Source organism: Manis javanica, chromosome 16 (genome assembly GCF_040802235.1).
Source record: "Manis javanica isolate MJ-LG chromosome 16, MJ_LKY, whole genome shotgun sequence".
NCBI lineage: Eukaryota > Metazoa > Chordata > Mammalia > Pholidota > Manidae > Manis > Manis javanica.
Window position 1 is genome coordinate 51,470,230 of NC_133171.1, and position 21,908 is coordinate 51,492,137.

At 38.5% G+C, this 21,908-nt stretch overlaps 1 protein-coding gene across 1 annotated transcript in view; it reads right to left on the reverse strand.

Annotated features, from left to right (window-relative positions):
- The window catches only part of DNAH8 (dynein axonemal heavy chain 8), a 336,734-nt gene extending 320,851 nt beyond the window's left edge, over positions 1 to 15,883 (reverse strand). Inside the window, exons 1-4 of the mRNA XM_073224126.1 lie at positions 15,635 to 15,883; positions 6,504 to 7,015; positions 6,263 to 6,397; positions 506 to 590 (exon numbers count right to left, since the gene is read on the reverse strand). Of these exons, the coding sequence (XP_073080227.1) occupies positions 506 to 590; positions 6,263 to 6,397; positions 6,504 to 6,971 (688 nt within the window). The 5' untranslated portion in view covers positions 6,972 to 7,015; positions 15,635 to 15,883. The remainder of the gene's footprint in view (positions 1 to 505; positions 591 to 6,262; positions 6,398 to 6,503; positions 7,016 to 15,634) is intronic.
- Positions 15,884 to 21,908: the final 6,025 nt, after the last annotated feature.

Genomic DNA, 21,908 nt, shown 5'->3' on the forward strand with positions numbered 1-21,908 from the left:
GACCAAAAGGATGGCTCATGCATCTAGTTATTAAGACAAAGGCTTAACAACCCGATACATTGTTCATTACTTTAGGAATAAAGTGATCAGTAAGAGAAGTCAGGTTTCCCCTGATCAGACACAAGATGCTGACCACAGGGAGCAGCTGCTTAGCTCTCGGCTGGTTTTGTGACTCTTTCTAGTCATCTGAAAACCTGCGTACAAAATGGCACCACTGTTTCCCGGAAAATGCACTTAAATTCTAGTGAAAATCTACATTCTCCAGAAGAGGTCATTAATTTGTATAAGGATGTTGTCTCATTATATCATTATAGTAATACCTGAAATATATATTTGGACTGCAAATGTAGTGTTTTTAAGATACTATCTTTTCCACACATAAGCTTCTGGTAAATTTTCTTTATAAATATAAGAGTGTCTATGTATAAGAGAACTATATGTATATGCTGCACTTTAACATTCATTAACTAATAGCTAGCTCATTACTCTCATAGAATATCCTTACCAAGACCAGGTACATCTCCTTCCTGGTAAATAAATTTCAATGTCTTACAACCATCTTTCATGAAAAAATGAGCAAATGCATCCAGCTATTAAATAAAAGAGAAATGATGATCAATAAAATGACTAGGCTTGTACACCTGAAAATAATATATCATATATCAACTATACTTCAATTTTAAAAAGAAAATAAAATAACTAGGGAACTACAGTAAAATCAACCAAGCATTATGCCAGGCATTTTATATACCTTAATCATAATAATTTTGTAGATCAAAAAATAATAAGGTTCTAAGAGTTTATTCAAGAAATACAGTGACAGGTACATCAGAAGCAGGATTAGAATCTGAACTAATTTAACTCCGAAATTACCACGGGATATAGGATGAATTCTATTTCCAAACCAATACTAATGATATACATATATAAGTGAGTACCCACTTACCTGACCTGCCTCATAGAATCTTATAAGGGTAAGTGGGTGAGAGTCCAACTAGAGGTAAAGTATATAATTATTATAAGAAACCACAGGGATACCTCATAGATATTGCAGGTTTGGTTCCAGATCACCACAGTGAAGTGAATATAGCAATAAAGTGAGTCAAATGAAGTTTTTGATTTCTCAGTGCCTATAAAAGTTGTTTACCCTACGCTGTAGTTTATTAGTGTGTAATAGTATATGTCTAAAGAAAACAATGTACATACCTTAACTAAAAATTACTTTATTGCTAAGAAATCCTAACCATCATGTGAGCTTTCAGTGAGTCATAATCTTTCTGCTAATGGAGGGTCTTGCCTCAATGTTGACAGCTGCTGGCTGATCGGAGTGGTGCTTGCTGAGGGTTGGGGTGGTTGTGGCCATTTCTAAGGTAAGATGACAATGAAGTTTGGGGCATCAGTGGGCTTTTCCTTTCATGAATGATTTCTCTGTAGCACATGATGCTATTTGATAGCATTTTACTTAGAGCAGAACTTCTTTCAGAATTGGAAATAAATCCTTTCAAACCCTTCTTCTGCTTTAACAACTAAGTTTACATAATATTCTACATTCTTTGCTGTCATTTCAACAATCTTACTGGCATCTTCACCAGGAGTAGATTCCATCTCAAGAAATCATTTTCTTTGTCAACTATAAGAGGAAATTCACATCTGATCAAGTTTGATCATGAGATGGCAGCAATTCAGTCACAGCTTCAGCTCCACTTCCAATTCTAGTTCTCTTGCTGTTTCCCCCACATCTGCAGCAATTCCTCCTCTGAAGTCTTGAACCCTTCAAGGTCATCTGAGAGGTTGGAATCAATTTCTTTCAAACAACTGCTATTGTTGATATTTTTAACTCTTCCCATGAATTACAAATGTTCATAATGGCATCTAGAATGGTGAGTCCTTTCCAGAAGGTTTTCAATTTACTTTGCCAAGATCCAACAGAGAAATCACTATATATGGCAGCTGTAGCCTTACGAAATGTGTTTCTTGAATAATAAGACTTGGAAATTGAAATTACTTCTTGATCCATGGGCTGCAGAATGAATGTTGTTAGCAGGCATGAAAACAACATAGATCTTGTTGTACACCTCCATCAGAATTCTCTGGTGATGAGGCACATTGTCATTGAGCAGTAGTATTTTGAAAGGATCTTTTTTTCTGAGCAGTAGAGCTCAACAGTGGGCTTAAAATAGTCAGTAAGCCATGTTGTAGTAAACAATATAAGGTCATCCAGACTTTGTTATTCCACTTATAAAGCACAGGTGAAGTAGATTTAACCTAATTTTTGAGGGCCCTAGGATTTTCAGAATGGTAAAATGAGCACTGGCTTCAATTTAAAGTCATCAGCTGCATTAGCCCCTAACAAGAGAGTCAGCCTATCCTTTGCAGCTTTGAACCCTGGCGTTGACTTCTCTTCTCTAACTATGAAAATCCAAAGTGGCATCTTCATCCAATAGAAGGCTATTTCATATCCATCGAAAATCTGTTGTTTAGTATAGCCTCCTTCATTGGTTATCTTAGCTAGATCCTTTGGATACCCTGGCTGCAGCTCCTGCATCAGCACTTACTGCTTCCCCTGGCACTCCTATATTAATGGAGTCGGCTTCTTTCCTTAAACCTCATGATCCAACCTCTGCTAGCTTCCAACTTTACTTCTGCAGCTTCCTCACCTCTCTCTGCCTTCACAGAATTGAAGAGAGTCAGGGCCTTGCTCCAGATTAGGTTATGGCTTAAGAGATCGTTGAGGCTGGTTTGATCATCCAGAGTACTCATATTTTCACCATATCAGCAATAAGCCTGTTTTTGCTTTCTGATCATTTGTGTGTTCACTGGAGTAGCACTTGCAATTTCCCTTAAGAACTAATTTTTCCTTTGCATTAACAGTTTGGCTAACTGTTTGGCACAAGAGGCCTGGCTTTTGGCCTTTCACCATGCCTTCCTCCTAAGCTTAATCATTTGTAGCTGCTGATTTAAACTGAGAGGCATGCAACCCTTCCTCTCACTTGAAGACTCAGAAGTCATTGTAGGGTTCTTAACTGGCCTGATTTCAATATTGCTATTTCTCAGGGAATAAGGAGGCCCAAGGAGAAGAACAGAGAGGGAAGGCCAGACAGTGGAGCAGTCAGAACACATACAACATTTATTAAGTTTACCATATCATATGGGTGTTCACAGCACCCCAAAACAATTACATTAGTAATATCAAAGATCACTGATCTCAGATCACCATAGCAAATATAATAACAAAAAAGTTTCAATTATTGTGAGAGTTACCAAAATGTGACACAGAGACATTAAGTGAGCAAATGCTGTTGGAAAAATGATGCCCATTGACTTGCTTGATGCAGAGTTAGCACAAACTTTCAGTTTGTAAAAAAATGTAGTCTCTGGAAAACACAATAAGTCAAAGCACAGTAAAATGAGGCATGCCTGTATTCTTAAAGCTGAGTTGGGAACCAGAAAACTTGCCTTATTAACTAATTGTTTTGTTTGGCCAACTATTTGAGTAATTATGTTTCAGTAATTAAAATTTGACCCATATTGCAGCCACACTAATATAAAAACAAATTATTATAATGAGAGTCTCCCATATTTATAAGCATGAATTGCTCATTTAATTACTTATGAGTCAGCATAATATCTTAGTAGAAAACTAAATAGACCACATTTGAAACTAAATCCTTCACACATCATTTGGGAAATACAAAGTTACTGAAACCCCTTCACGTAGTTCCACTGATTTCAAGTATCTCTTTTGGGCAATGAGTTTCTCTTCACTTACTAGCCACATGTGGGATAAATCCCATACCTGACAGTCTCTCCCTCTAGGACACACTTCTCAGACGTTAGCATGTGTCAGAGAAGCACCTAGAACCCTGGGCCTGAGGACTTGCTTTTCTAAAAAGTTCCAGGTGGTGCTGATGCTCTGGTTTTGGAAGCACATTTGAGAGCCACCACCCTAGGAGATGAAATAGAGCCACAGATGTGTGCAAAATTCTAGCCCTTAATTTTCTACTCTTCCATCTCACACATAAACTTGATTCTCTTGCATAATTATAACCCGAAAGACACAAAAACTGTCAGCACAGATATTCTTGTCCAGTTCCACAAATATTTTCTTGCTGTATCTGACTTTTATGACCCATCAGCTTTGAGAGCATCCAAATTCTCCAAAGTAGAGCACATGACTTTAATAAAAATATATATCAAATGTAATTAATTCTTGGTTTTTTAAACACATTGGACTCCTGAAAATTCTGAGTGAATGTCATCCTGGGCTGAAATCGTGTGGATTAAAAATTCACTTACAATACATAACATACATACAAATAGTTCAACTTTGACACAACCTTGCACTCAGTAAGGCAGCATTATTATGCCCCTCTTGCAGAAGAGAAAATGAAAGCTAAAAAGAATTTGAGTGAAGGACTCAAATACACACAACCTAAAATGCAGAGCCTGGAATTGGACGCAGGCTCTGGGCCTCCTGTATCCTTTCCATAGAACCATAGTGCTGCTCCCTTGACTCTGGAAAACACTGCCATGTAAGCCAGGCATCCAGTCCGTGACTACCCTGAGCAGGACTGAGTGAAGGGAGCAGTGAAACAGTGGCTAACAGCTGGGTAGAAGCCTCCACATTGGTCAGGATCCTGACGAGGAAACAAGTCCCAACAAAAGGGTTCAATAAAGGGGCTCCAGAAGGAGGCCAGCACAGGGTCAGAGGAAGCCGCGGCACTCGCAGTGACAACAGGACTAGCAGCAAGGAAAACCACCAGCACCCCAAGGCCTGAAAGGAGCCAGAGGAGCTAAAACAATCAGAAAAGAAGGGATTAAACAAACAAGAAAAATACAAACAAAAACAACTTGAGAATGGCAAAAAGAATCCTCTTGCTATGCGTATCAAAGACAACCAGGACAGGCTACAGAATTTGTGGGACCAGTGCAAGATGAAAATGTAGGACCACTGATAAAAAATTAAGAACTTCAAGATGGCAACAGAAGTTCATTAAATCAAGTGCAGGGCTCTTCAGCACAGAGACCTATTTAACTACACAGCCCGCATGTCCATGAAGCCATCCTTGACCATACCTGTACATTCCAGCAGCAAACTTTGGTGACCTGGGAAACCATGCCCCATTTCCAGGCTTGCTGTGGCACCTCTTCTTTTATATACACAGATCCATGCATCTTTTTTTCCATTCTTTGCCATTAAAATAGCTCAAAGGTATTGATCTGTCTGCATTGATCATATTCTCATCTCACTCTAACACACTAAGGAAGTAGGAAAATGAGTGACCCCATTCATACCATCCGGGCACTACCAGTTCTAAACTTGGATAAAGGAACTGGAAGTGAAGAGCAGACAACTTTCCAGAACTTGGCAAAAGCACTGAAACAAGGAAGGGTAAGGCTGTTCAGGAATCATTCCACAGAATGTCGGCTCCTAAAGCAAGCTAAAAGCTTTGCCCAAGTTCACTGTTCTCTGTAGAAGCAGAGGGTATGGACCCCAATGGTGACGATGTGACCACAGCGCTACCCCCCACCCAACTCTCCTACCAGCATATTCAGTGGGACAATCAGCTCGCCCGGAATGTACCTGCTCACCGGTCTGGCTGGACTTTAACCTAGTCCACTCCTAAAGGTCATGAAAAGTTCAAGCAGCTAGTTGTGATTTTATTATATAGGAAGGAAACTATGACACTGCTCCTGAAAGCTACTATGAAAGTCATGGTTGATCATTTATTACTATAATTAATTAGGGTGACCATATAATTCATCATCTGAAATTGAGAGACCCAGACTGTTACTAATCATCCCAGGAGAGCAGGCATAATCCAGCACTGTCCCTGGCACATTGAGACATATTATAATCACCTCATTGTTTTCAACCATGCTTATGCAACATTCACTGATCCCTAGATCATATTTATGCATTTTGTTTTGCTAGCCAAATGATTTGCATATGTAATTCATATACCTATACTTTTAAACTATTACTGTACCCGTGGCTGACTACAACCCTAACTTCTAAGGCATTCTGAGTTAGAAATTTAGTCAAATTCTAGTCACTAACTATTCTTGTTCCTTCTTTCTCAATAGCAGACCCAACTAGAAATAACATTGGGCTGGCTATAATTACATAAACTTAAGCTTCTCTAATCAGTGAAATCCCAACCTTCTCTTTTTAAATTTTTTTGTTCTTGACAATGACTCCACTTTCTTAAATCAATCACTTCTCAGAGAGCAATTAAAAAATAGTAAGACGTAAACTTACAGATGGACAATCCAAAATTAATTCTTCAACAGTTACTAAGTCCAGGCCAAGGTTTTTTGATAGAATTTCAAATATATATTTGTATGAAGACTCAATCTTCATTTTTCGGCTTTCCCTTGCATCTCTAAATCTTGCCTAAAAAATGAAAAACATGTAAAAATTACAATTATGAAGAAAACCACCCAAATATTTCACTTGAAATAAAAGTGACACGTATGAAAAATCTTATTATAAGCAAAACCTGTCTCTCTTTTAATGTTTCCTGTAGATTTGAAATGCCACTCAAGCTTCGGAGGTACTTGGATGACCTCTGGGAAGATGGAGAAAGCATTTCAGAATGCACCGATGGAGCCGTTCGAACTGTAGTCCTAGGACGAATTCTATATGGATCTGGCTCATCATCATCTGGAATAATTATCCTTTCATCAGAAGGAATGAGATTCAGATAATCACTCGAAGTACGAACAGGGCTTCTCTCAGAAGGAGAGACATCCGCAGAGATTGCCTCTCTTGGAGGGGGCGGAGCCTCTCCTCCGGAAGGAGGAGAAGCTTCTTCCTCAGGTGGCAGCGGAGCCTCTTCTTCAGGAGGGGGCGGGGCCTCCTCTCCTGGGCTGGGAGGGACAGTATCTTCTGAAGGAGGAGGGGCTCCCTCTCCCGAAGAGGGAGGAGCTTCTTCCAGAAGGGGTGGGGAATCGTGATCAGCGCTCATGTTAACGGCTCTTTCCTCCTCCAGGGCACCTTAAACTTCAAAACCTAGAATTATAAAATGTTTTCCTTTAAAATTGTACAATAAGTTGAGTCTAATGTGTTAATTTATTCCTCCCCTTGAATCTAGGCAGGTAGCAAAACCATCTACTTCTCTCATATTGTTTAAAGAAGCTAAATTTATAGGGCTAAAGATTTTGTTTTTTTAAGGAAGACAGCATGTGCTCGCGTGCGCGTGCTTGCGTGCACGCGCGCACACACACACACACACACACACACACACACACACACACACACACACACCCACCCACCCACCCCTAGGGGCTTTTTCAAACTCGTAAGTGCTCCTCTGATTATAGGACCCTAGGGGACTGCTGCTCCACACACATCCCGTTCCTGTCATAGCAACCACTGCAATTGATGGAAGGGGACCTTCCCTCAGGTACAAGGGCTGAAAAAAAGCTGAAAGCCACCGTATTAGCAGACAGACTGGTGATGGCTGTCAAGATACTGGTTCGTCCAAGAGACAAGAAAAGAACTACATGGACTGAAGTGTTCCTTGCTTTGAGGAACTCTGTGGTATAATTCACCAGACACTTAACTGTCCAACCATCTCATCTACATGAGCGTAACCAAGAACCCAGCAAAAGCATAAAACATCCTGTTAGCAGCCAAAATGAATATCCTCAGTCTAAACATAAAATTCATGCTGACATGTGATCGTGACTACTTATTGAAGCAACTGTATCATAAAATATAAATCCAATCTACCCAGTCAGAAAACTTCTGATTATAAAGGAATGTGGAAGTTATCATGAGCACATAACCAGGAAAATTAGGAAACACCAGTGGAACAGGAGAAAACGTCAGTTCCAGAAAAAAATTATAGGACAATAACCAAGCCTCCATCAAAATAGCTTTCAAAATACGGCTAAGATCCAGAAACCAGAACAACAATAAACACTTAGAGAACAAAAGAATAAATTCCAAAGCAGATAGTTCAAAAAGAAGAAAGAGCCTTTCTAAAGAGAAATTCTGAGAACACTGGGGCAGACCTAACCTAAATAAAATGGTGCCCCTTATGGAGAGACACCAACAGCCCTGCCTAGGACACAAGGACAGCCTATAACTTGTACCCCACAGCTGCTCTCTTCAGGTTTTCCAAAGAATCCATGAACAGCTGAAATTGTTTTCCTTGATATCCTAAGTTGGCCTACCCAAGAACAGAAATACCCAAACTGACCTATCTTTTAGTTGCCAGCTAACCCATTTTACCCACTCACCCCCAAGTCGTGCAAACACGAACCATTGTTCCCAAACTGTCTGCACGTTGTTTTTTTTTTCTCATCCCTCTCTCCCATCTCTTTTATAAATCCTGGGTTTTGTCTTTTGCTCCTTGTCCATACTGTAATGTCTTTCTTCTTCACATGTGAGTAAATGTCCCTGGAAAACAATTAATTAAATCTCTCTGGGTTAATACTGGACACAAGAAAATACCCAAATCCCTATCAAAATACCAACAGCATTCTTCAACGAACTAGAGCAAATCGACCTAAAATTCATATGGAACCACAGAAGACTCTGAATAGCCAAAGCAAAGCAATCCTGAGAAGGAAAAATAAAGCTGGGGGGATTATGCTCCCCAACTTCAAGCTCTACTACAAAGCTATGGCAATCAAGACAGTTTGGTACTGGCACAAGAACAGAACTCATAGACCAATGGAACAGACTAGAGAGCCCAGATATATTAATGTCCCTGGACATTAATGTGGTCACTTAATAAATGATCAATTTAATATATGGTCAATTAATATACAACAAAGGAGCTATGGATATACAGTGGAGAAATGACAGCCTCTTCAACAACTTGTGTTGGCAAAACTGGGCAGCTACATGTAAGAGAATGAAACTGGATCACTGTCAAACCCCATACACAAAAGTAAATTCGAAATGGATCAAAGACCTGAATGTAAGTCATGAAACCATAAAACTCTTAGAAAAAAACAAAGGCAAAAATCTCTTGGACATAAACATGAGCAACTTCTTCATGAACATATTCCCCCAGGCAAGGGAAACAAAAGCAAAAATGAACAAGTGGGACTATATCAAACTACAAAGCTTCTGTACAGCAAAGGACACCATCAACAGAACAAAAAGGCATCCTACAGTATGGGAGAATATATTTGTAAACGACATATCCGACAAGAGGTTAACGTCCAAAATATATAAAGAACTCACATGCCTCAACACCCAAAAAGCAAACAACCTGATTAAAAAATGGTCAGAGGATATGAAAAGACAGTTCTCCAAAGAAGAAATTCAGATGGCCAACAGACACATGAAAAGATGCTCCACATCACTAATCATCAGGGAAATGCAAATTAAAACCACAATGAGATGTCACCTCATACCACTTAGGATGGCCAGCATCGAAAAGACTAGAAACAACATATGCTGGTGAGAATGTGGAGAAAGGGGAACCCTCCTACACTGCTGTTGGGAATGTAAACTAGTTCAACCATTATGGAAAGCAGTATGGAGGTTCCTCAAAAAACTAAAAACAGAAATACCATTTGACCCAGCAATCCCACTCCTAGGAATTTACCCAAAGAATACAAGTTCTCAAATTCAAACAGACATATACAACCCTATGTTTAACAAAGCACTATTTACAATAGTCAAGACATGGAAGCAACCTAAGCGTCCATCAGTAGATGAATGGATAAAGAAAATGTGGTACATATACACAAGGGAATAGTATTCAGCCATAAGAAAGAAACAAATCCTACAATTTACAACAACATGGATGGAGCTGGAGGATATTACGCTTAGTGAAATAAGCCAGGCAGAGAAAGACAAGTGCCAAATGATTTCCCTCTCTTGTGGAGTATAACAACGAAGCAAAACTGAAGGAACAGAACAGCAGCAGACTCACAGACTCCAAGAAGGGACTAGTGGTTACCAAAGAGGAGAGGTGGGGGAGAGCAGGTGGGGAGGGAGGAAGAAGGGGATTGAGGGGTACTATGTTTAGTACACATGGTGTGGGGGATCACGGGGAAGACAGTGTAGCACAGAGAAGGCAAACAGTGAATCTGTGGCATCTTACTACACTGATGGACAGTGACTGCAATGGGGTATATGGGTGAGGACTTGATAATACGGATGAATGTAGTAACCACATTGTTTTTCATGTGAAACATTCATAAGAGTGTATATATCAATAATACCTTAATAAGCAAAAAAATAATACAAATAAGACAACTAAATATGGAAAAAATAGAAAATAAATTTTGTAATGTAGGACATTAAAAGCCAATAAACACATGCAAAAATATTCAAATATATACACATATAAAATGTAAATAATATGTTAATATTCAATGTATTTAATATTCCACATATATATTTATTCAGCATATACTTTTTTTCATCATTTTTTCCTACTACTAATAAACCTAATTTATTTCAGTCTCTCAACATTTATGCTCTGCTAAGATGATGGGTTTCATTTCTTTTAAAAATAAATGACCAGTTGGAGAACACACACTAATTAAAAGTTACTATAGGCTATGGTAATCAAGACAATGTGGTACATATAAACCAATGAAGTAAATTTGAGAGGCTAGAAATAAACTCATTCATTTATGATTAATTGATTTTTCACAAGGATGCCATAACAGTTCAATTGGGAAATAATAGTCTTTTCAACAAATGGTACTGGGACAACTGGAAAAACATGTGGAAGCACATAAGAATGAATCTGGAACTCTATCTCGCATGATAAACAAAAATTAACTCAGAATGGATCAAAGACCTAAATCTAGGAGCAATAACTATAAAGCTTTTAGAAGGAAACATGGGTGAAAATCTGTGTGACCTTGGATTAGGCAGAGTTGCCCAAATGTTGGCTGAGAGAATGGTTTTTTAGATATGACACCCAAAGCCACAAGCAGTCAAAGAAAAAATAAACTTCATTAAATTTTAAAATGTCAAAGATACTATCAACAAAGTGAAAAGACAACCCACAGAATGGAAGAAAATATTTGCAAATGAAATATTCCATTAGGATCTATTACTGAGAATATATAAATGGCTCTCACAACTCCACAGTAAAAAGACAACCAATTTAAAATAGGCAATTTAAAAATTGGCAAAGAATCGAAACTGATTCTTTCCCAGAGAAGATATATAAATGGCCAAGCCCATGAAAAGATGCTCACCATAATTAGCCATTAGGGAAACGCGAATCAGAACCACAATGAGGTAGTACTTTATACTCGACTCAAAGGATGGCTAGAGTTTTTTAAAAGACAATAAAAAGTGTTGGCAATGATGTACAGAAATTTAAATCTTCATACATTGCTGCTGGGAATATAAAATAATACAGCCTCTATGGAAAACAGTTTAGCAGTTCCTCAAAAAGCTAGATACAGAAATGCCATGACCCAGTAATTCTACTCCTAGGTGGAATTCCACCTAAGAGAATTGGTACCATATGTTCACACAAAAATTTGTACACAAATGTTCATAGCAGTATTATTCACATTAGTGAAAAGTGAAAATAACCCAAATGTCCAATTAGGTGGCGAACAGATAAAGAAAATGTGGCATTCCATATAATGGAATGTTATTCAGGCAAATGAATGAAGGACTGTTACATGCTACAACAAGGTTGAACCTTGAAAACATTACACTAAGTGAATGGAGATGGACACAAAAGGACAATGTATGAGTCTAGTTATATAAAAATGTCCAGAAAAGGCAAATCCTTAGAGACAGAAAGTAGATTAGTGGTTGCCCAGGGGATGGTGGGAAGGAAGAGCCTAACTGCCAAGAGCCATGGATTTCTTTTTTGGGTGATGGAAATGTCCTGAAATTAGAAAGTAGTTATTTATGGTTGCAAAACACAAAATATAATAAAAACTATTAACATATCCACTTTAACATGATGAATTTTACATTATGTGATATCTCAACTTTACTATACTATTTTAAAAACAACATGATAAACACTGCAGTAAGAAAGTTAGCAATTTATTTACAGTCTATCAGGAGATTTAGGTCAGAAAACTTTCTCTCAAATAGACCAGGGAAAAAAAGCATATTTAAACTAAAAAAGAGAATCAGTATAGACAGTGAGGAACTGTTACCCATCTGTAAGCACCAGCTTTCCCCCTTGCTCAAATAGCTATCTGTAATCTTACAAAGTAAGGTTACTAAAATCTAAAAATGCTTATTTTGGTCCTGAACACCACAAGTTAGGTTAAACAGTATCTATAGTTCCTAAGGTCAGGCTGAATCCATAGGCTCAAGAAAACTGAAAGCAAGCAAAAAGGAAAGGGAAAAAGAAGGAAAGAAAACTTGGAGGAAGACAAAGAGAATAGATAAAGAAAAAAAATGAAAGCTTCTCTCTCCATTTCTGGGCCACAGCCACAGCTGCCATACAAAGCGGTCTGAGTACCTGTTACGTGCCCAGGGCTATGATAGTCACCCTGGGAGACAGAAAATAAGACAGGACTCTTGTCCTCAAAAATTCACAATCTTGATTGGGGAGATAAAGTAATCTACATGGGTCAATTAAGAGTGTAAAATTCTACTAGCAGTTCTAGAGAAGGAATTCACAGAAGGAAAAAATTAGTGTGGACAAAATAGACAAAGAGGATTTTACAGAGGATTTACCATAAGCTGACCTTGAAGGATAATCAGGATTCAATAAGAAGAGAAGGAAGAAATCTAGGGAGAAAAGTAAAAAGGTAAAGCCATAAAAAGCTATGAAGAGATCAAAAAGGGGAGAATTTATTTGGATAAAAAAGTTTAGAATTATGCCATATGATATTATTCTTTCAAAAGACCAGAAATGTCAAGAATTCAGAATCAGTTATCATAATAATAATAAAATTATCTTATATATAGTGGTTTTCATGCATATATAATGGTTTTTATATATATAGTGGCTTTTATAAAGCAGAGTAATGCTAGCATGTTAGGGTATAGGCACAGTTCTAATCATTGCTTTTTTCCCAGCATTCCCAGGCAGTTTTTAAAAATCTAACCAAAAATTCATCAAATTTATAATAAAATACACTGAAAGGGGTTATTGTGAATTACTCTGTTCACATGGTAATCTAATAAGCATAATCTATAGCTTCAATTTGGGTAAACATATTAAATATAATATACATATACTGTCTATCTCTATGTGTGTCTTTTTAGCTCAGTTTCCTTGGGATTTATGTAAAGCCGTTTAAGGGAAAAAAAAACAGAGTGTAATTTCTGAAACTTATTAGAATACTTACAGAATATATGTCCTATGTAAAGAGTTCAGTTTGTGCCTATTGAGTGCAGACATAAACATTTCAAGCCAAGAACAGAAATAAGCTCTTATTTTGTGAACATAAACAGTCTTTATGGTTAGTAGTCTGTGACTACTGAATATAAAGAAACTGATAATTAGGTATTAATCACTATTGTGACTGAGAAACAAATTCTACATAATTTGTTTTGGTTTAAAATTTTGTAAGTAAAGCATATATCTAGAGCTCTCTAAATCAATCATTCAATTTATCAATCAATTGCCATGCCATTTTGGGGATATTTTGCTCAGGGGAGTTGTAGAATTCTTCCTTTAATTAATCTGAGATGCATTTTCTACATCTGAGATGGTTTTCAAATGTCAAATTGTACTTTGCATGTAATGAACTCTAAAATATCCAGCTTACCACTGATGCAACTATTTGAAGTTAGAAAATGTATACAACTACTCTATTTAGAAGAATTCCTAAAAACTGTAGCAAATTTTTGAATAGATTACATTGTTGAAATGGAAAAATCTTAGTAAATATGAATTAGCTTATTGCATATCCATATTATACATGTTTATATGTAGGTAGGTATTCATACACACATACATACACACAGGCTTGTTTACAGTAACGTTTGTAATAGCAAAAACAAGCACGAAAACAAACATATTTGCTGGAAACAACCAAAATGTCCCTCAATAAAGGACCTATTAATTATACTGTAGTACCCTATTCAATAAGGTTTTAATACATGCTTGAGCAATAAAAAGAATAAGGTTGAGCTAAAAATACAGACATAGAAAGATCTCCAACACATATTACTACATGAAAGAACAAAAGCAAGGTACAAGCCACTGCATAATGATGCCAATTGTATAAATTTATAAAAGTATATATATATATATGAATATTCATATATATGGTATTTCATCTATTCTAAGATGCACGTTTTAAAAAGTTTTAAGACAAAATTTTTTCCTTTATGCAGTTATATACAATACATAACTTGCATTTATGTAATTGCATACAATTACAATCAATGATAGCTTAGATTTGGTAAAATACATTAAAAGCTTTCCAGCTAAACATACACAATAAATTAACAACAATCACCTTGAATGAAAAAGACTGGAGGAAGGAAATAGAGAGTCATACTTTTCAATTTTATAACTTTCTGTATGGTTCTTTAAAAATATAATTATGTGCATATTTTACTTGCATTATGTGTGTATCATACAATATATGTTTATATTTTTTCCTTATATTATCTTAGGACTTAAAATGTAGAACCTAAAATTCTCTATAAATTTTAGGATTTAGCAAGATTACTCCTTAAAAGAAGAGACAAGTTCTCACTCCAAGTTTTCACACTTTACTAGTCATAAAAGGCACAGAATGGATGAAGGACAGACAGTTGTTCATCTTCCCCGCTCTACTTCCATCAACTCTCTACAGCTAACTCGCTGCCAGGTGCAATCATTCTAAATTCCCACCTCCTCTTCTTCAGTTCAATTTTGGAGGTTTGGGGACATCCACACAGTCATCCTTACTCATTATGAGGAGCAACAGGATCTTGGACTCTTCCAGCCATAGGAATACTGAAGTGAGCAAGCTGCACATCTGTGTGCTAAATGTTCAGCCTCACTTTCTCTTACGCCATTTCTGTAGCCCTACCCCTTCAGTATTAGTTCATTCGTGATTTCCGAAGGTCTGCGTGCTTGGTCGCTGTAGCTACATATACAATTAACAAGCCCCCGCCACCCCCAGAGTAAAACACACAAACTGGGGAGACAGATGGTTAAGCACAGCCAGGGTGGTTAATATCAAGAAAAAGTGAACTAAAAACGGGCTGAGGGATTGGCAGACAAAGAAACTTCTGGAAGAGACAGAAGATGGCATTTGAGTTGGGTCTGAAGAAGAATTGTCGTGAGAGGATGGGACAGGGAATATTCTAGGCAGAAGGTGAGGGTACTGGGTTGCAAACTCAAGAAAGCAGGGAAAGGCATAGCTTGCTTGGGAAAAGTGGTAAATTCAGTGGTGAGACTTTCGGGGTGCGGGGGAGTAAGGAGAGAGGAGCCGAAAATAAGGCTGGAGGGGTAGGTGTTTTTGTCTCTTTTAGTTTTTTATTCTTAAAAGGGTGAGTGGGTAATAAGTCAGGGAGAAGTCCAGGAGAGACTGGGATTTACCGAGGGCACTGACTTGGCTGGGGTTTTGTAGCAGGCTGCTAACTGGGTTTGTCGGGGGCTGAGGACTCCACTCCCGGAAGGGCTGAAAGTAGCCCGGGCCTCATCGGGCCGGGAGTCCCGAGGGAGTTTGGCTCCCGGGGCAGAGCCGGCCGCGCACCCGCCCGCCGCCCCCAGCTCACCAGGCCGACCGAGAGGCCGCGCCGCCCGGGAGCTGCTCCTGGCCTCCGCGGCCACAGCGGCTCGGCGGTTGGGAGTCGACACCGGTTCGCTCCGGGGCGGCCGCGCGGGTTCCGCAGGACTGCGGGCTGCCGGGCGCCTGGAGCCGCACGAGCCTCCGCCCCTCCTCCCGAGGCCCGCGCGCTGCCTCCCCCGCCCAGCCCGAGAAGGGCGTCAGTGTCGGCGGCCCCGGGCCCCAGGCCCCTGAGGGAGGCAGCTGCCGAGAGATGGAAACTTGTCGGGCGCTGATGGGGTGGGGGTGGGGGTGGAAATGCAGGCTTGGGAGAACTCTAAGGTATGGTTTCAGAGGATTGGTGTGGAAATGCGTAACCATATAAAATAACCATTCTGTGACCTTTACATTTTATGAAGTTATTTAGTGTTTCATTAGAGAACACAAAATGTTTCCTGTTGAATACCTTTGCTCAGAAACCTAGGACTGTTAATGTAGAGAGCAGAAAGACTCTTAGAGAAAACTGACTTTCCAGAAAAGAAAACTTGTCTGTAGAAAAGGTCATTGCCTCCCTTTCCAGCACATTTCTGCTTTTCTTGTAACTCCCTGACTTGGTGTAACGGTGTCCCGTTTTAATTAGGTTTTAAAGTCAGTCTCTGAATGTAGAGCAGATCAATCTAGAATGAGGACTGGAAAAATCCGACCAACAATGTTTATAGAAATCACAAGTAAATTTCAATGAACTGTGATTCATACATATTAAGAACTACACGCAGCCTTTATACACTAGGAGGCCAGGGGGCTCATAGCGCCCCTGCACATCTTGCAGAGTATGTCAGTCTTGCAGGACCTAACTGTCCTCTGACCGTGAGCAGTTTCCTTAGCTAGTGTGTCGGCATTTGAGTAGGTGACAGGAACCAGTTGTGTGACTAAGGAGCAACTGGTCACTTCCCAAGGACTAAAGGACTAGCTTGTTTACTGCTTGCTACAAAAGATGCTGAGCCCTTAGCCCTGAATCCCTTAGCTCCTCCCAGTCCACTGCCTCATAGTGTTGCCCCATGGGACTTGGGAGCAGGGCTGGCCTCCCGTGTGATATTCCTGCTGTTTGTTGGTCTGTGAGTAACACGGGTCTCTCTATCCATTTGTCTAGTCATCTACTCTTGGCACTTACAGAGTTGTGGCAGTTTTAATCCTTGTCATCTTCCCGTCAGAGGTATAGCTATATAGTCTGATGTAGTAAAAAACAAACTGCCTTAATATCATATCCTTTAAAGAGCCTTAAATATATTCATATATTTTACCTACAAATTCTTCTTTTGAAATTATATAGAAACTGCCAAATGACAGCATGCCTGAGAATGCCTGAAATATGGGGAAAGTACACCTTCCACAAGTTCTCTTGAGGTTTAATAGAAAGAAAACACTATGTACCATGAAACAGTAAGTGGTTAGACTGCTCAAGACCCTAAGAATTAAATGTCCCTGAAAATACAATAAGGGAATGTATATAAACTCTCAGCACCATAGTACATGGTAATGGCTTAATCAAGGCAGGGGGGAAGAGGAGTGGTGGTGGTGTGGTGGTGGATAAAGAAAAAAATACTGAACCAGTAATGAGGGAACCTGAAATTTAGTCCTGGGACTGTGCTACACAATAACTCAACTAATTAGTTCTGAAACTCAAGATTATGAAACTGCTCTAGTTCTGGGTATCCTCATTTGTAGAATGAAACGTGGGAGATGAGATGATCTCTAGGTTCCCTTCCTGTTCCTAAGATCTGTAACTACATAATGAGGGTGGTTTTAAGCCTCACTGACTGAGAGAAAGATGATGCTATTGACAGAAATAAAAATGTCAAGACAACCAACTAGAAATGCCTAGATGCTGGAGGGAATATGCAACTGAAATATGCAAATTATCAATATTAATTGTTATAATTGTCCTTATATAGGAAAATGATCATATTACCAAAATAACAATTTAAGTAGCCAGCCATACAAGTAAAATATATATAAATATTGAATAACTATCCACAGTTTGTTCTCTCAAACTTTTCTTCGAAGATTATTGGTTTTTAGTTAAAACAGCACATTTATATGCCCTATTTAGCTGTCCATTCCATTTGGTAAAAAAAATAAAATAAAAGACTGTCAATGCAGACATCTAAAACACCTGACAATAGGAACCTAGGCAACTGAGATAAAGTTACATTCATTAAGGAACATTAACCATGCAAGTGTTTTAAACATATTCTGAGTAAATTTCCTAATCTTAATTTTACTAACAAAAAAGAAAAAAACATGTATATTCCCCTTATAGTGGGTTGAATTGTGTCTCCCCAAAACATGTCCACGTCTTAACTCCTGGTAGTTGTGAATGTGACAGGTGACTTTATTTGGAAGTAGGTCTTTGCAGAGGTAGTTAAGGATCTCAAAATGAGATCATCCTTGATCTACAGTGGGCCCTTAATCCTCTGAGTGGTGGGGAAAGGGGAGAGAGAGAGAGAGAGAGAGAGAGAGAGAGAGGGAGGGAGGGAGGGAGGGAGGGAGAGAGAGAGAGAGAGAGAGAGAGAGAGAGAGGAGACACAGGGAGGAAGGCCATGTAAAGACTGAGGCAGCCTGGAGCTATCCTGCCATAAACCAAGGAACACCAGGAGCCACCAAAAGCTGGCAGAGACAAGAAGGAGTTCTCTCCCACAACCTGTGGAGGGGGTGTGGCCCTGCTGACACCTCACCTGGATTTCACACTTCAAACCTCCAGAATTGAGAGAGAAATTTCTGTTGTTTTAAGCCACTAAGTTTTTGGTAATTTGTTACAACAGCTCTAGAAAATTAATATCCCTTCTACCAAAAAAGGAAATACTTTGAAACTTCATTTGAGATTTGTGTCTTCTCAAATAGTGACCAGTCTAAACTACTCTTTCCCCACTATTGATATCTTCCGTTTTGTTTCTATATGTGATTCTTACTACTTTTAAGCTTTTAAAAGTATATTATACAATATTTAAGATATTCAGAGAGGCCTATGGAATAATACAAGTATCCATTTATCTAACAACCAGCTTAAGAATGAAACAATGTCAAAACGTTTAAATACCCACTATACCCCTCCCATACAGCTTCCCTGCACCACCTCTAAGAGGAAATCATGTTCCTGAACCTAAGAGTAGTTATTCCCAGACACTTCATGATTCCATTACTAGATGTGTATGTAGCCCTAAACCATACCTTAATTGTTGCAGTTTAAAATTTTGCGAAAGTGGTTATTGTGTCATATAGATTCTGTTGCAACTTTTAGTTATTTTTATTTGTGAGATTTATTCATGTTGGAATATGTTCCTCTGATCATTCATTTTCACTTATGTATAGTATTCCACTGTATAAAAAATAAACACTTTTCTTGCTGTTGGACATTTAGGATTTATCGATTTTTTTCTACTCAAATCTTGTCTCTTAGAGTATAAGCACAGTCAGCCTCTAGGATATATACTGAGTAGTAGATCCTTGGATGTACCATCTTTTTTTAAAAATTTATTTTGGTATCATTAATCTACAATTACATGAGGAACATTATGTTTACTAGACTCCCCGCTTCACCAAGTCCTCCTCACATACCCCATTACACTCACTGTCCATCAGTGTAGTAAGATGCTATAGAATCACTACTTGTCTTCTCCGTGTTGTACAACCCTCCCCATGCCCACCCCCCTACATTGTGTCGACTAATAGTAATGCCCCCTTTATCTTTTTTCCCCTTATCCCTCCCTTCCCATCCATCCTCCCAATGTCCCTTTTCCTTTGGTAACTGTTAGTCCATTCTTGGGTTCTGTGAGTCTGCTGCTGTTTGGTTCCTTCAGATTTTTTTCTTTGTTCTTATACTCCACAGATGAGTGAAATCATTTGATACTTGCCTTTTTCCGGGTGGCTTATTTTCACTGAGCATAATACCCTCTAGCTCCATCCATGCTGTTGCAAATGGAAGGATTTGTTTTCTTCTTATGGCTGAATAATATTCCATTGTGTATATGTACCACATCTTCTTTATCCATTCATCTACTGATGGACACTTAGGTTGCTTCCATTTCTTGGCTATTGTAAATAGTGCTGCAATAAACATAGGGGTACATCTGTCTTTTTCAAACTGGGCTGCTGCATTCTTAGGGTAAATTCCTAGGAGTGAAATTCCTGGGTCAAATGGTATTTCTATTTTGAGTTTTTTGAGGAACCTCCATACTGCTTTCCACAATGGTTGAACTAATCTACATTCCCACCAGCAGTGTAGGAGGGCCCCTTTCTCCACATTCTCGCCAACATTTGTTGTTGTTTGTCTTTTGGATGGTGGCGATCCTTACTGGTGTGAGGTGATATCTGATTGTGGTTTTAATTTGCATTTCTCTGATGATTAGCGATGTGGAGCATCTTTTCATGTATCTGTTGGCTATCTGAATTTCTTCTTTAGAGAACTGTCTATTCAGCTCCTCTGCCCATTTTTAAATTGGATTATTTGCTTTTTGTATGTTGAGGTGCGTGAGCTCTTTATGTATTTTGGATGTCAACCCTTTATTGGATCTGTCATTTATGAATATATTCTCCCATACTGTAGGATGCCTTTTTGTTCTCTTGGTGGTGTCCTTTGCTGTACAGAAGCTTTTCAGCTTGATATAGTCCCACTTGTTCATTTTTGCTTTTGTTTCCCTTGACCGGGAGATATGTTCATGAAGAAGTTGCTCATGTTTATGTCCAAGAGATTTTTGCCTATGTTTTTTTCTAAGAGTTTTATGGTTTCATGACTTACATTCAGGTCTTTGATCCATTTTGAATTTACTTTCATGTATGGGGTTAGACAATGATCCAGTTTCATTCTCTTACATGTAGCTGCCGAGTTTTGCCAACACCACCTGTTGAAGAGGCTGTCATTTCCCCATTGTATGTCTATGGCTCTTTTATCAAATATTAATTGACCATATATGTTTGGGTTAATATCTGGACTCTCTATTCTGTTCCACTGGTCTGCAGGTCTGTTCTTGTGCCAGTACCAAATTGCCTTGATTACTGTGGCTTTGTAGTAGAGCTTGAAGTTGGGGAGCGAGATCCCCCCCACTTTATTCTTCCTTCTCAGGATTGTTTTGTCTATTCGGGGTCTTTGGTGTTTCCATATAAATTTTTGAACTATTTGTTCCAGTTCATTGAAGAATGCTGTTGGTAATTTGATAGGGATTGCATCAAATCTGTATATTGCTTTGGGCAGGATGGCCACATTTTGATGATATTAATTCTTCCCAGCCAGGAGCATGGGATGAGTTTCCATTTGTTAGTGACCTCTTTAATTTCTCTTAAAAGTGTCTTGTAGTTTTCAGGGTATAGGTCTTTCACTTCCTTGGTTAGGTTTATTCCTAGGTATTTTATTATTTTTGGTGCAATTGTGAATGGAATTGTTTTCCTGATTTCTCTTTCTGCTAGTTCATTGTTCGTGTATAGGAAAGCAACAGATTTCTGTGTATTAATTTTGTATCCTGCAACTTTGATGAATTCCATTATTAGTTCTAGTAGTTTTGTAGTGGAGTCTTTAGGGTTTTTTATGTACAAGTCATGTCATCTGCAAATAGTGACAGTTTAACTTCTTCTTTACCAATCTGGATTCCTTGTATTTCTTTGTTTTGCCTGATTGCCATGGCCAGGACCTCCAGTACTATGTTGAATAACAGTGGGGAGAGTGGGCATCCCTATCTTGTTCCCGGTCTTAGAGGAAAAGATTTGAGCTTCTCACTGTTATGTATGATGTTGGCTGTGAGTTTGTCATATATGGTCTTTATTATGTTGTGGTACTTGCCCTCTATACCCATTTTGTTGAGAGTTTTTATCATGAATGGATGTTGAATTTTGTCGAATGCTTTTTCAGCATCTATGGAGATGATCATGTGGTTTTTGTCCATTTAGATGTACCATCTTTAACTTCACTAGATACTGTCAAATTATTTTCCAAAGTTTTCATAATAATTTAGATTTACACCAGCAATGTATATGAATTTTAGTTGTTCTACATGCACACTAACACTTGATACTGACAGACTTTAGTTTTTAATTTTTGTTGATCTGAAAGGCATGATAGGAACCCTATTTTTATATTAAACTGCATTTCCTTGTTCACCAGTGAGTTGGAGCATTTTTTCGTATGCCTATTAGGTATTTGTGTTTCCTCATTTGTAAACCACCGTTTTTTTCTCTTTTGCCATTTTTTTTCATATTAAATTGTTCATCTTTTTCTTATTGATTTGTAGGAATTT